The sequence below is a fragment of the Fistularia commersonii genome, chromosome 27 (assembly GCF_037954325.1).
Source record: "Fistularia commersonii isolate RoL2024-O1a breed Wild chromosome 27, RoL_Fcom_v1.0, whole genome shotgun sequence".
NCBI lineage: Eukaryota > Metazoa > Chordata > Actinopteri > Syngnathiformes > Fistulariidae > Fistularia > Fistularia commersonii.
The window spans coordinates 8,265,642-8,281,868 of record NC_141310.1 but is presented as its reverse complement, the minus strand read 5'-3'; the positions used below and the strand labels follow the sequence as shown (position 1 = coordinate 8,281,868).

Here is a 16,227-nt window from a genome sequence, read left to right as displayed (position 1 = left end):
ATCTAGACAGGTTGGTCTTCATTGTATACGTAGGCCAAACATTCCCAAGTTGTTGATTGTTGCAGTTAACCTCTTGACGACCCTCTAAAATAGAAATACTGGTGTCACAGAATGCTAGGTTCAAGACTTCTTAGATACCATATGAAGAAATAGTATTTGTCCAGACACAAACAGAGAGATCAGCACAGCTTCATCTCATAGTTATTCTTGTTTTCTGTTGAGACAGCAGCTCAGCGATGCATTAAACAAAAGATAAAGTCATCGCCTTGTCCAAATGGGAGCTACAATGTCATTTGATATAATCTTTAATAGCAAACTGAAAAAAACATTCTTCGGTAAGGGTGGCAGGAGGTCAAACTTTAACATTCTGCTTCTTCAAAAAATGGAAGAGGGGCTCATAGTCCCTAACATATTGGTCAGACACTAATATTTCTTAAGTGATATAAATTTACAAAATGAATATTTGAAAATTATACACAATAAAATTGTTAGTGAGTCTCAAAGAATACTGAACATTGAAAAAATACATCTTTTTAACCTTTCAACTGGTTTGTTATCCCTACATGAAGTCCATCTTTTGTTTTTGTATGTGTTTAAATATTGTACGTATTCCTGGAGCTGTGTCATTCTACCTCCAGGGAATCGCTTGCTTCACACCTGTAGTGTACCTCAGGAACATGATATGTGCAAGCTTGTTAACAGCTTCGAGTGCAGTGACCCCCTTTAGAGCCATATGTAGGTAGCCGATACATTTTTGCTGAGCGAAAAAAACAGGTTTCGTGTGGTTGTTTTTACTTATATTATTTTTTTTGTTTCAAGATTGACCATATGTCAAGAAACTTGTTCATATTTTTGCAAGAACCCAAAATTATTATTCAAAACACAAACAAGTATTGGTTCTGTGTTTTTTGTAAAAATAATGACTTCACTGTTTAATAACGTGACCTTTATATATGGCACTCTTGCAAAGTAGATCAAAAAGAGGACAACACGGCTAACAATAGAGTAGTGAATGTTTTGCAAACAAAGACTGTTCGACTTGCTAGACAAGTGCTGATAATACAAGTCCTCAATTAACTAAGCAACATGGTATTGTCTTTCAGAAATGTGCAATGCCATTATTTTATAATGAAGGAATATATGCTGAATACGTGCTTCAAGGAAACAAACCAGATTTGGTAGCCTGAGTACATGACACCAACTGTGCTGGGTGTCAATTTAGAGAGCCTTGCTACTGTAGCCTGAATTCAAGCAAGGCCTTCTTTGCTCTCGCTCCTAGACTCAATAGCAAACGTAAGGAAACTAGTATAGCGAGACAATTTTCACTTAGGGATGAGGAATGAGGGCACGCTTGGCAAATGTGTGGTTGAAAAAAAATTGACTGATAAATTATGCATAGTCACATATGGTAGGATAGAATCTTGGTCACACTGAGGTTGAAATGGTTAATTATTGGCCTGGAGGGAGCCTGCATGGCTGAATGTGTAAGGATATGAGCTGCTTCTGGAATTCTTCATTGTTTTGAGGAAATGTTTGAAATAATAATTACAATGATACTAAACTGTTGGATCTCCTGCATAATACCATGAACGACTAGATATATCCTACTGCTAATATTTTTAAGAACCTTCATTAGTTCAGAAACTATCACCCTCAAGGCCTTAGTTGTATTTGATTACTCAAGTCAGTAAGCAACACACTGTACATATAAACCTATACATATTGTTTTTTACCCTAGTACGGCAGATTTTGACATGATAGAGACAATAAGGAGTGGAAGAGACATTGATGATAAACCCAAGAGTATATGCAGTGTTTCTGCTGGGCTGATTGGATTGCTGACTGGGCTCACAGCCTAAACTCATCCACTGTCAATTTCTTGAAGAGTTAACGCCAAGCTGAAGGTTCTTTCTAAATAATACACACAAAGGAAGCTTGTCACTGCAGCCTTAAATAATTGATGGGACATAAGTCTTCAGATATTGTACTTGCTATATACTGTATTTCTCTTTCTCTGAGAGGGAAGTCCTAGTAGCCCTATAATCTACAGAGGCTCACCTGCCCTTTTGAAGATGCTATCAAATGACAGATCAGCTGACTGAACAGGCAGCTTTCTGACTAGCGTGTTTGTGCTCCCACATCAACAGTGTGACTGACAGCCGAGCTGAGGGGCAACGTTCATGAACTGATCCACACATGCAGTGCTGCAAAATTAGACCCTGACTGTAGAGTTCATTCAGAGTAACAAGCCAATGTTAAAACTTCAAATCTGTAAAATACTACTTAATATTCACGTGCTCCAGATTCATCAAAGTACAAATGTGAATATTGTCTAAATTCTGTTGTTATGACACAGCATCATAAAGGAACAATGCAAGACTAGGTCAAGTAGGAGAGGAAAACTGTTTTTTCAACAGCTCTTGCTAAAATCAGCAACAGGTTTGACTCGACTTATCTACTTTTCTTTCATCTTCTGCTCCATTACTGGAAGGTTTAAGTTTATGCATTTACTATGGGCATATTGCAAGTGTTCCAGGAATCTAATTATAATGGCCATTAAGTTTACCAGCTCTAACATGACTTTTCACTGGCACATCTGTCCTGGATCAAAAAGGAACAAAAGCAGATACAAGGAGATATCAGTGTTTAGACAGTATTTTGTTCAAAATGTCAGTTACTGTTAAACATTTCCCCTCCATGAGCAACCACAATACTGTAGTGGAAGGCTTTGTGCATCCCAGTGAACCTGGGACCTATGTTGTCAGGGGCTTTATGCTCCTGGAAGGGTCAGCCAAGGCAAACAGGTCCCAGGTGAGAGACCAAACAAAGAACCACTCAGAAGACCCACATGAAGAACACAAACTTTGGACCTAGTTTTCTGTTGCCCAGACGTGGGTCTACCCTTTGTCACTAATTCTGTTAGTAAGTTTTATGGACAGAATTTCTAGGCGCAGCTAGGGCATCAAGGGGATCTGGTTTGGTGGCTGCAGGACCAAGTCTCTGCTTTTTGAAGATGATGGAAGAGAAGTTCGTTAGTCAGGGAGGAGCTTGGAGTAGAGCCGCTGCTCCTCCACATAGAAAGGAGTCAGATGAGGTGGCTCAGGCATCTGGTCAGGATGCCTCCTGGGGGAGGTATTCCGGGTATGTCCATCTGGGAGGAGACCACAGGGAAGACCCAGGACACACTGGAGAGACTATGTCTCCAGGCTGGCCTGGGAACGCCTTGGGGTCCCCCCAGAGGAGCTGGACCATGTGGCGGGGGAGAGGGAGGTCTGGGCCTCACTGTTGAGGCTGCTGCCCCCGCGACCCAACATTTTTGGTTTCAACTTTGTTGGATTTCAAAGTATAGTTGCTTCTACTGATTAAATATTCCCTTGTTTCAAGGTTGTTTCTTTGTGTAATTCTTAATCAGAAAATCCTACAATAACTTTGCACATGTGACAAAAGTGAATGCAGTGAATTAATTGCATATTTAACTCTGTCATATCAAATTAAGCTCAACCGCAAGATATAAGACGGTGACAGAATTAACTTTCAACAAAGATTTAAAGGAATCAAGAGCTGTGTTGAAATAAAAGTATACAGTTATGGAGGATATAATGCAACCCCGTAATGTTAAAATAATTCAAGGACCCTTGGCAAGACATATTCAAGTGGCAGATCACCTTCAGATTAAGATGAAATAAAATACATTCTAATACTGATACTAATATGAATACTAACACTAGTACTAATATGCTAACAGCTTGCATTGTGTCAAAGATATTTTTCCTGTCACAACAATGTGTTGTGTCAATGTCAATTCCAAGATTGTGGTACCTGTCTGTTATGAAATTTAGATTAAGTAACCACAGGCCATGTAAAAGGATACAGTGCATGATAAAATCCCAAGGATGTCCAAAGGAATGAATGAGCTTGTGCATAGTTCCAAGTATATGTCAGGACTAACTATTTTTACAAAAACTATTAATGCTGGGTCATGTCAAACAGAATTATAGGGATCTCATACAGTATTGAATCCAATGGCATTCGGTATTCACAATGTTTGGCAAAAACGCAGCGATCATATACCTTTACAATTGGATGGCCACTTGATGTAGCTTTGACGGCTCCTCTGCTGCCCTCAGTCTCATAATGTGCACGATGGTGGGCTTTGGGTTGCACCTCTATCTTCAGTTCATATTGGCCAAACTGACTTGGCAGCGGCCAGTCTAAAGGAGGAAGCGAGGAGGTCCTGAGAAGAGAATACCACTCATTAAGAGAGTTTAAGGATAAGATCAGCTGTGTATTGAAAAGAATTCCTCATAAAGTCGGCAGACCAATCACATCTTCACATTTTCTGCTTTAACATTATAGCTGAAAAAAAAATGAAACCTGGTAATTCCCCCAGTTTCGGACAAATGCAACGGAGTATGAATGTTGTCTCACCACATGTGACAGTGAATCACTGGAACACCTTCTTACAACGTTCCTGTTCTTAAACATGAGATTTGTAATAGGTCATGCTAATTTTTGGGGGGTGAATCATTTTAAGGGGGACTTTGTGAGCCTTTTCCTGATCTCTGTATGGCTCAGTGAATTAAGGGGACTATAAGAGAGATTGGCCGAGAATGAGTAAATTGTGTCTGTGAGATTGCTTATAAGCGCACTATACTTCATATGTAGTACGCCACAGGAGGTGGCATTGTGTGTTTTTCCTCCCTGGCTCTTATTTTTATCTGTGTAACCACAATCATATTTGAACAGCTGAACACCAAAATAAAAGACTGAATGGCAATCTCCACAGAAAAGCTGAATCATAATCTAAGTGTATCTCCTTACCCTGAAAACATGATGCAAAAAGCATTATTCAGGAATTAACAAATACACTCAACCAGATTATTTTTCAATTTTTTGTTATTAACTGTATAAGTAATTTATTGCAGTTTAATAAGAAGTGTTTATGTCACCAAAATATTGCTAATGCTTCTTTCCCTTGAAGTGATGTGTTCTGTAATATATTTAATCTAAATGTAATAAAAATAAACTGCATAGATTGGAGGAAATAAGGAACTGAATAAAACCTGTGTTGACAGTATATGAGGTTCTACAAAACCAAGCTGTTAAAAGCTGATTAAGATACATAATTCAGAAGCTAGCATCTTCATGTCAATTCGTATTCTTTCCTTTAATTAAAAATGTAGTTGAGAAGTCTGCCGGTTAAAAAGCCAGTTAATTCAGCGTCTGTTTTGATTTTTTTTTTAATTTGCAATCCTCTCAATCTGTTCAATGAGCAACTGATGATGAAATTACTACGCCTGACCTGTTGGCATCATTAAAAATTGGTATTTAGAAACTGCAAATTAGCTCCCCAACCAGATATTAAATTGAGAATTTTAAATACATTTTTTGGAAAAAGAACCACTTGATATTTGTTTAAATGTCTTTGCAAATATGCCAGGTTTAAAAAAAAAAGAACATTTAAAGAAAAAGTGTAAAACTGTTCATCTTGAAATATGATTTCTGATTGAATTGTGGCTGTTTAAACTGAATCTGAATCATGCAGTACACAGGAGACTTTCACTCATACTTGTACCATTTAATATGTAAAACTAAACATGAAATATTTCCTGTCAACATTTAAAAAGCTTCACTGACTGGTCTATGTATTTGTTTATCTGATCATTCCAAAACAATAACACATGTCAAATCCAAGAATTTGATTTGAGACCTGATGCTTTAACCATGAAGCCAAGCTATTCTTGCATCACTTTTGTTGAATAGATCCACAAAATTCAGTAGACAGGCCTTCTAGCAGTCTGCAATAGGAAATGTTCATATCTACCAATATGGACAGTGCTGGGAGGAGGCAAAAGTGCTGTAAGGATTGAACAAACATGTTTTTTTGTCTGTAAGAGGAAGCAAGACTACTAAGACTAAAACTATTCAGGTACCAGAAGAACATACAGTACATCTTCTTGTGAGGTGACCATGGTTCAGTGCATCACCATGCCAATATGATTACTTGAAAGAAGAATGAAGGCAATAAAAAGGAAAAAAAATCCAAATGAAATGTGCATTGAAGGTGAGCTGACTGGTTCTTTGGTTTTCCTTCAACCATCTACCCACCAATTCTCTTGAGTTCTTTTTGCAGCTTACATTTACATATCCACTGTGTGCTATCATGCTGGTTTGACTTTATTGCACTAAAGCTAAACTGAAGTAGGTTTCCAAAAAATGTTCTTATGCCATCAATAAAAGGTCATTAGTGGTATGAATAATTATTGGATATCTTTTTATCAACCCAAACCCCCATGGTAGATGGGGCACAGACAGACATGTCATGAAGAGCTATTTTAGCGATTCATATTGATATGTTGTGCATGTTTTTATAGAAAAAAAAAGGGAGAGAGGAGGTACCGTTCGGAAGCTCAAGATATGCAAAGCTTTATGTTGTATTACAAATCAAAACTAATATGGATAATAAGAAAATAACACATGCTCTGTTTTGGATGTGTGAATAAATTCTACAACATCTAAAACTACAAACTACCTTTTTAGAGATATAAATGATAATTTGCAACCAAATGGATGTTTTTAGACAATTGTAGATCACTAAAATGGTTAAAACATATATTCATGTAAATAAAAAGGTTTCCAGCATTCAAATTCCCTCATACATATATAATGACATAAAACAGAAATATCCTTCTAAATATGTATAACAATGCATGATAAATATAGAATTGGAAGCCTAATATTTACTTTGAAACTTATATATTTCAATGGCACCAATTGATATTTACTTCAAAAACAAACATATTTCTGTTGATAGAGATGCAGTGTTTACTAAAGCCTGGAGCTTGTAATAATGAATAAGCTACTGAGGGGTGAAAGGGTTGTTTGAAACGCATGTTCTGAGTTAAAAATAAACCAATGTCCAGTGCGCCGTACCACTTTGGATTCAGTGCTCCATTTATTCACACAGTTTAGCACACGTACACCTTTGCATAGGCAGATAACGGGAATGTCCATGAACAAGAACAACTGCCATAGACTAACCCTAACATTCAAAATGTGGATGCTGCAGCACCTGAATCCTGTTCTCCTTCAGCTGCTGTAATTTACTGCAGTAAGGGTCTACTTTCAGAGAAGCCATAAGTGACTTTTACTACAATTTAAACCACTTTATATTGTATTTATTTGTGGCAACAAGGCCAAACTCTCACACCAGCTGTTGCATCAATCTACATTTCTGTGAAAAATGTTGTTGGAAGCCGGGAGTTTAATAAATTGATATATTCAGGGTTTTTATTCATAAAATTCACAGTAAAGAGATTTGGGTTGCCATTGACTTTTATCAATGATGCTACCTGTCGTTCACTTCTTTTTTTCTGGGGCGCTGTATGTGTGTGTATATTAAGAACCCATGGCTTCATGACAACTCTACTTTGATTTTTTATTTTCATTAGGTTTGCTTTATTTCCTTTGCCATTGGAACAATGGTTTTTGTGTGGCTGAGTGCCATAGATGAATTTCACCAGAATTTCCTGTAAAGCTTTCCAATAGCTAGTACTGGATTGTAACCATCTGTTAATATATCATTTCATTCTGTGTTGGGTATGAATGCACTTTTGCAGTATGTACTTGAGGGGAAAAGGTAGATCCAGTCGCTAACCTCTTGAATGTGTATGATATGGATCTGAAGTGTTATTTTTCATTATCATTATTGTTATTATAACAACTTGAATTTGAAGTTGTAAATTTAGCGATAATAGTAATAGTGGTTAAAGTGGTAGTATAACGAAAAGTCAGGAGGCAGAGCTAGAGGTCACAGAGATGAAGATGTTGAGGTTCTCTTTGGGAGTGACGAGGATGGATAGGGTCAGGAATGAGTCCATCAGAGGGACAGCAGATGTTAGATTTTGAGGTCTAGAGGAAGACTAAAGAGAAGATTTATGATGTAGTGATAGAGGACATTAAGTTTGTTGGTGTGTGAGAGGAGGATACAGAGAATAGGGTTGGATGGAGAAGGTTGATTTGCTGTGGTGAACCCTGAAGTGAAAAATCAAAAGGGAAAGAAGAAGAGTGGTTACCGTGGTAGTAGAAGTAGTAAAAGTGAGGAATTGTGTTGCTTTGTCTCATTATGTGGATGATGAAAATGCCGTTGTTGTCTTCTCTCTTCTGAGACATGTGGTCTTGGATTAGTTAACAGTCATAGATAGCTAACAACGATGAACAAATATTAAGTTCAGAAACATATATATTCAAAATATAAAAAGTTGATGGCATGGTAATCACCTGTTTTAAAGTTTACAATGACTGAATACAAGACTTAAACTGATACTGATGATCTGACAGTAACATGTGACTCCAAAACTTTAACTTTTCCTCCCAGCAGGTATTGCATAACCTCTTAGGAAGTTTGGGTTTGCATGGCTGCTACAGTAACAGTTTAGTAGGACAGAGGAAATATGAGCTATGAGACCAAGCAGAGCAGGATTGATGGGCGTTGTCCTGGCACAGAATAACTGTTCTTAAATGTCCAAGGCATAGCAGAGAGGCTGCTTGTCCAATCACATTCATATGTCTCCATAAGCTCATTAACAGAGCATCCACCAGACCATTATGCATCTAAAATCTTATGGGCAAATTTCAGGGCCCAAATATTGAAACATCTGCCTGCTTCTCTTTCAATATTCACTGATATGAAAAAATACAAAATAATTTAAAACAATCTGTGAGTATTTGTTGAACTTTAGCTTAATACCAAAATACCTTGAAAATAATCCACAGTGTAGATTTGATCTTTAAGAACACTGTTTTGTCATGTCATTAATCACATTTTTAGATGTACACAAGTTTTTCATACCATAATACAATCATACAAATTCATCCAGTAAAACATTTTTCTTGTTGAGCAAAAGTATATTCCTTTTTATCACATGGCAAAAAATACTAAATGTTCATGGAACCAGTAGTGATCACACATCATGTATGCATGTATTTGGCTGCCAGACTGTATCTTATGTGTTAATGACAGACTGCAGTTGTACAAACTGTAATGGTCACTATTGTTTTATTATGATCAACCATTGTTTCATTTACAAGGTACTTTTTCTCTGCCATTTAAAAAAAAACAATGTGGGTGTTTGAGGGGAGAATGAGAGCACTCACCTCAATACCTCCCATCTAAATTGGACTATGTCTTCAAAAAGCATCAAATAAGCTAACAAGTATTTGTGTTTTGGTAGACAGGGGTTGGCAGCACTTTATTTTCATAATGAAATATAGTCTCTGCAACAATAATGTAGTTTTAAGGAGGATAAGCATGATAAACACTTGAAGGAATCAAAAACTTAATGAAGACAAAGAAATAATATGCATTAACTATTGTAGTATTCTTTAAAACCAAATTTCTTGCCATGCTTTAATAGTAGATGTAATAATTTAAGTTGTAATGTAAGATGTAAAAACAATTGATTATCTAAGTACCTAATTCTGCAGCAGGCTTAATAATAATAAGAGTTCTTATATCTTGAAGGTGTGTAGTGTGAGTAAGCATGTACTGTATGTTGTGTCTTTGCATGTGTTTACTCAAGTGTCCATGTATCAGTGGGTATGTGTGGTGGGCCCCTTGCCATATGTACCCTGTGCTGATTTACAGTGCTAAGGGCCAGTGCACACAAACAAGGCCATGTCTTCATCTGCTGCACACATTGAAGAAGAGAGAGCATACTGATCTCCTAAAAAAACAGCATTGTGAGCTTTTGATTGCAACCATCACTCTTTAATGTGGAAAGCATGTCTGTGTGTTTGTAAGTGTATGCTTTTTTGTGTGCATGTGTTTTTCCAGCGATTCCTTCCGCACACTCATAAATTGTAATTACTATACAGTGTAACCTATGTGAGATTTATACTGCTGATAAGGAGCTCAAAGTTTCCTGGTTACAGAACATTGATTGGCAGACAACAATTGACATGCCTCTTATTTATGTATTATGTATTGTGCATTCTGATACTAATTTACTGCACTGCTAAACCATATTTTCCACAAGATCAAGAAGGCCTTTCAGTTTTTAATCACATCTCACAATGCTCTATAAAATCATTTTCAGTTGAGATTCATTATTTATCTGTGGGGTACTAATTGTGTTCAGTATTCGCAAGTGTGCTGCCTTGTGTTAAAAGCATTTGTAACTCACAATATTGACAAAGATGCATTTATCCCTACATCTGCCTGTTTGGGGCTCTTGCTTCCTTTCACTTTGACACTCACCAAGACAAATATCAAGCTGGAGATAAAATTAAATGTCTCATTGATAATACCCCTGCTTTATTACTTATTTAGCTGTATTAAAGGGCAAGAACCAGTAATCCTTGGATATGCTTGTAATCCTGTTTGTAGAATAAACAACAAATTATTGTCATTAATAAGAGTATTATTTACCTGAATATAGGTGTATGGCCAGGCTTGGGTTTATTCCATGAAAAGTGGGACGGCACAGAGAGAAATTGCTCCCCTGGGCCATCCTTCTTCAAGCTGTGCAACGCCTCTTCTGAGGGAGAGTCTAGATTAGGGGACACATTCCCCTGGTCATCTAGCCCCATGTCCCCTTTTGCTGATTGGATCATTGTTCTGTCCTGTGAGGTCTTCCTTGTCTTGGATGGTATGTCTGCCTCAGGGCAGCACTGAAAGGGTGACATGCCTACAGAGTGACTTCCAACCCAGGTGTCTTCCGTCACACTGCCCCTCGGTGAAGGTCCTGGCGTAGGTGCTGGTGAATGGTGTGGCGACACAGAGCCTGGGTAGCAGATATCTGCACTAGAGTGGCGTCTTTTCCCACATGGTGAGGTGGGACGTGAACAGGGCCTAGAAGGAGGTCGTGGACTAAGCCAATTTTCATCAGTGACACTAGTGCGAGGTGAGTGGCAGGGGGACTGACGAGGTGAAAGGTTGACTGAGTGGGAGTGGGGGACAAAGGCAGCGTGGTGATGCTGCCAATGGGGCTGCTCCTCTAATACCCCACCACCAGTTTGTGGGGAGGCACAGCCTGGGGATGTAAGTGGGGAGCCCAGGGTGAAACGGGCAGCTGCTTCATTTAGCTCTGAGTCAACATCATCGTAGACATGTGAGAATGATTCACAGGAGGAGGCATCAGAGAACCAGCTCCTTGAGGAGAGACTGCTGCATGGGCTAGGGCTCAGCGAAGAGTCTCTGTATGAGTGGTCCAGAGGTAAATACAAGTGGTCTCTGGACAGCGGTCTGTCACTGTGATAGTCTCCATCACGCCCATTTGCTCTCAGATCTTCCTCATTTGCCTCCATCTCCTGCTGGCAACTTGGGGAGATAGAGGTGATCTGAATACTTGGACATTCAAAGGCTTTTGGCGCCTCCAAAGCAACAGCTGAGAGCTGGGGGGAGGTTCCATACTTTGAGTCTTGTGCCTCATAGCTCGGGTGATCTGATCCTGGTTTAAGTGACTGGAGGCATGGGGAAGTGCCGATAATCTGGGAGTGGGACTGCATGCCATGACGAGGCAGGCCAATAGACTGGTGGTTAGCAACCAGAGACTGGGGCTGGCCCACATTTAGGATGTAGAAGGATGTGCTGTCATCAGGCTCCAGATCTAGGAGAAGAACGGAGAGGAAATAATGAGAAACTATCACCTGGTTTAAACCGCTGTGAATGGACTGGCGCACGTCATGTTGAATCGACAGCCCAAATCATAATGTGCCTTATTTTAAATTCTTTGTTTTCCAGGAATGGAAGGATATGAAAATGTCATTAAGTTTTGAGACATATGAAAAAGTTGATTGATCAACTAATAGTAACGCAATGCAACTAACACAGGTTTTTTATTACAATGTGAAGTTCTTAATCATTAATCATATCATTCATTGTGATCTTTGAAGTGTATAAACCATCAATTGTAAAACAAAGCTTGAGCTGATAGCGCCAAAGCCAAGAGTGTCTTACTGACTAATTATCCCGATACAGACTTTATACTGTAGCACCAGGTGTTTAACCATGTTTATTGCAAGTTTGCACTCATTGGAAGTTTATGTGCACTTCTACCACTGGGCGAAATTCAAACCAAGCTGCAATAACACACTCAACTAAATACTCACTAATATCAAGAACTCCTACAGAGCCAATTCCCTCTCCATATCTGCAACAGATGCACAGAGTGAGTTTTAAGATCAGAAAATTACTATTGAGTTGGAGAGCTGCATGAAAACCTGGTCCTCATAATTGTATGGACAGCAACACACACGTAATCCACCTTTGCTAAATAAGGAGAACACATTACCCTGGAAACATACAGCCATCTTCCCCAAGACTTTGGTGCTTTCCATACTTCACAAACCTCACCTAACCAAAACTGTGCAATCATACCCTTAGTTAGTGCAAGAAATTGAGCCCATTGTCAGAAAATTAGAGGGCAAGAGTGTTGCCGGGTAGCAAGCTGTCATTCAGGCATTGTTCCAAGAGGGATAACTGTTGAACAGCACTGCTCAGGAAACAAATTCACACAACGGTGCGTGCTGTCAGCTGTCATCAAGGCTAGCACCAGCAGGCTATTTATACCAAAGGTCATCCAGCACAGGCAGCATGCACTCACACAAACACACACACTGGCAAACAAATAGACAAGACCCCATTGTCCACATTGGCACTACTCTGTTAGAGGTTATTGATAGACTTCCAGCGCATGTGCACACTACAGCTACCATTTCAAACTGAACCGTTTCTCAAAATTTTTCACTTGTTAAAATTTAATTTCAGACGCCTTCATGTGTAGATTTGAAATTGAAAACTACTCAGCCTGTGTTTGCATGTATTTTCTCACTACACATAAGACAAAATGGTTTTACAGGCTACAGCAGGAAATCATTTTTTATTGTAGTATATAAAATCAAAACACATTTTATGTGCTGAAAATAAAAGTTAATATAGTTAAAGCTATAATCAGTCATTTAGTCAATTAGTTTTTTCCACTGTGTATTCTCATTTGCCTTTTGAGCTATGAATAATATATCTTCTGTTTTATGGGAAAAGAAATAAAATAACTAAGAAAGAGAAGGATTGCAAAATCTCGAGATAATGTGTACAAGTTAAGATTTTGAAATCTTTGCACACCTTCTCATATCCCTGATAAGAGATCGTCTGTATATTTAAAACTTCATACAAAATAAACAAAAACAAAGATCAATAGTTCATGACTGTACTTATCACAACTTAATTTTATCAGTCATCATACAGAGTTGACGGTTCAAATATTCAGTCTTAAGAGATTTGTTTCTGACCTTCCTCTATTTCCAACAACAGCAGCAGCAGCGGCAGCAAGTTCTTTATTTATAGCTGCTCAGCTTCACATTAGCCCTGCCTACCTGTCACAAGTTTAAGCAGTGGATCCTCTGAGTAGCACCAGACAGACATGGAGCAAGAAACGGACAGTAGGACGGAAAGAAAGAGAAAAAGCTATTTAGACAAAAGAGTTGCCAATTACTTCACTTAAAGTTAACCATTAAACAGAGATCACATGAAGAGAAACAACCAGAAAAAACAGACAAAAATAAAATTAGGAGGCTGTACTAAAAAAGATACACTGAAGTTGCATTTATGTGCAGATATATCCTTTTCTCTTTGGTGTTCCTCTAGGCCACCGGCCTGGCAATCCAACTTTTATTACCTTCTCCTAATACATTTGCTATCCCTCCTCTGTACATGACCAAACCATCTCCGTCTGGCATCTCTGACCTTATTTAACATGTGCTATGGACCCATTCCTGATCCTATCCATCCCCTTCACAGAACCTTATCATTAAATACTAATGATTAATTACTGTTAACATTAATATGTACAACAGTTTATGCCAGAGATATGGCGAAAGGGGTAGTCAGTGCACCCCAGGACACTTGTAAGAATGTGGTTATTTAATATAAAGACTGACTGGTATTTCTGGTCAGATCAAAAGGTCCCAGATGCATCTAGATATCTCAAGCTAGATGCATTGTAGTCTTCTAAATGAGACATTGGGTTAAAATGTGTAATTATGTTGCTCTACTAGCAATCTCTGCTTGAATTCACTGAATCTATAAAGCCCAAGAGAGGTCACAAATGAGTTATTAGTATTGCAACAGAATGTCATGTTTCAAGAATTCAAGTATGTTGACAGATTGGGGTAGCTAAAGTACATAAAAGTATAACCTTCAACATCCACATGTTAGTCAGTGGAAGTACCAATCAGCAAGTATCAGCTGTGGGAAATGAATTTGAATAAAAAAGGTGACAGAATAGGTCCAAGAGACAATGTAGGAGTGAATGTGCCACTGCTGATGCTGAGGCACTGTTGAGCAGATATGACATGAGGGTATCACTTCATCTCTTCATTTATAGTAGCAAGACAGTCACATTCTCTCAAAAGTATCATTTATATATCATTATAAATGCAATATTGCTATTAAAAGGTTTTTTAAAGTTGGGTATACATTTAATATTTTAGCAGAACTCAGAATCTGAATATTACTTAATGTCAACCAGAATTTACTAATCCTGCCAATATTGATGCAGGTTTAGATATGGCTTTAAAATCATTGTCATCCCTAAGAGCCAGTGCGTACTTATTTATGTCTTGGCATTGATTATTAGTTTGTGACACAATGTAGAGTTTATTGACAGCTGTCATAGGAATCATAATAATGTCTTCAGACAATCAACAAAGGTCAACAATACGTTATAGATATTTGACTGACAATTACAAGAGCGGGAACCCTTTAAGGCCTTGTAACTAAGAATTCAAGTCTCTTTAGTCCCAGAAGAATTCAAATTCATAATTTTCTATTTGTCATGGTACTATGTCTGTCACTTAAAAAAACTCTGATGCATACTTAAATGCACACAGCAAATCACAACTTTTCCTTTCAGTTTTTCCCTTCAAGGTTCGCAACAGCGAATCAGCCTTCTCCATCTAACCCTATTCTCTGCATCCACCTCTCTCACAACAAAGTTCATAAATCGTAAAACACAACTGATGGTGAAAAAAAGAAAAAAAAAATTACCTCTGCTTCAGCAAATGCCCACCAATTGTATGACTTTATGAAAAGACTGTGCAGATGACCATGTTACCTGGCCCACAGCCCTTTCCTTTTCCCAAGACAAGATTAGCCTGATACGTAAAACCTCCAGTATGAGGAACGTGGTGGGTAGTGGGAAACCCCCTATCAAAGCCAAACCCCAGTGACCTGATGATAGTAGGTCGCAGAGGAGAGTCCTGATGTTTTATCAATGGCCTTAGATTTAATGCCCCTGCACTGTTCTTGAAAGGCCAGTGCGTCACTCACTCCTCAAGTGTCCATACATCAGATAGCCAATCCGGTTAATTAAAGATCTTTAAGAGGCTTTGCTGTACCCGGGTTAATAATAGCACTACACTCGACAGAAGATGATTCAGTATAGCACGGATGTTTGTGACGCACCACAAATTCATGGTAACCACAGGAAATGGCTAAACCCATTGATGATGTGACATCCACTTATGTTACTCCTCACAAAGCTCAACGGACTTCTAATACTGCCTGAGGAGTCATGATTGAGGGATAAGCCACAGAGACTTTGTTCCACTCTCCTCTAACTGTCACTGCACACAAAGTGTGTCAGCGTCCTGTGACCAGCAGTGACACACAGGCCCACATTCTGAGAAACTGTAGTTTACTACTTAGGGAGGGGAGGACTTGTAACCTAATCTCATTGTTTTTACAAGTTTTACCTTGCTGTTGTTTGTTGTTTTCCATGCTTCTGGCCCTTTTATCGTTGTAAAATCATAATAAATATACTTGTGAATACCGTACTTAGTTTGGCTGGGACAACACTAAAAGATTTATAAAACATTTACAGATTAAAAACACCAAAGATTTATTTTGGTACTTCTGATTCAAAAACGTACACACTTGAATTCACATTCACCTTCAGTCACATTCAAAAACCCACTCTCACGGGGCTGGACTGCCAGATTTAGTTCTTTACTGATAAAAAAGCGAAAATTCACGATATGTAAACAGGCAGATAGACTGATGGCACTGCTGTATATGAAGTATTATGTTTTCATTCATTTAAAAGCTGCTGAGAACATGCAACCTCGTGTGTGTGTGTGTGTGTGTGTGTGTGTGTGTGTGTGTGTGTGTGCATGTGTACGTGCGTGTGTTGTGCATGCACATGTGTGCACACAGCCAAACATATAACT

The 16,227-nt window shown here is 38.4% G+C and overlaps 1 protein-coding gene across 1 annotated transcript in view; it reads right to left on the bottom strand.

Annotated features, from left to right (window-relative positions):
- Positions 1 to 16,227, bottom strand: part of nfatc3a (nuclear factor of activated T cells 3a) — a 59,323-nt gene that overhangs the window by 31,461 nt on the left and 11,635 nt on the right. Inside the window, exons 4-6 of the mRNA XM_086174564.1 lie at positions 12,112 to 12,152; positions 10,430 to 11,609; positions 4,072 to 4,234 (exon numbers count right to left, since the gene is read on the bottom strand). Of these exons, the coding sequence (XP_086030690.1) occupies positions 4,072 to 4,234; positions 10,430 to 11,609; positions 12,112 to 12,152 (1,384 nt within the window). The remainder of the gene's footprint in view (positions 1 to 4,071; positions 4,235 to 10,429; positions 11,610 to 12,111; positions 12,153 to 16,227) is intronic.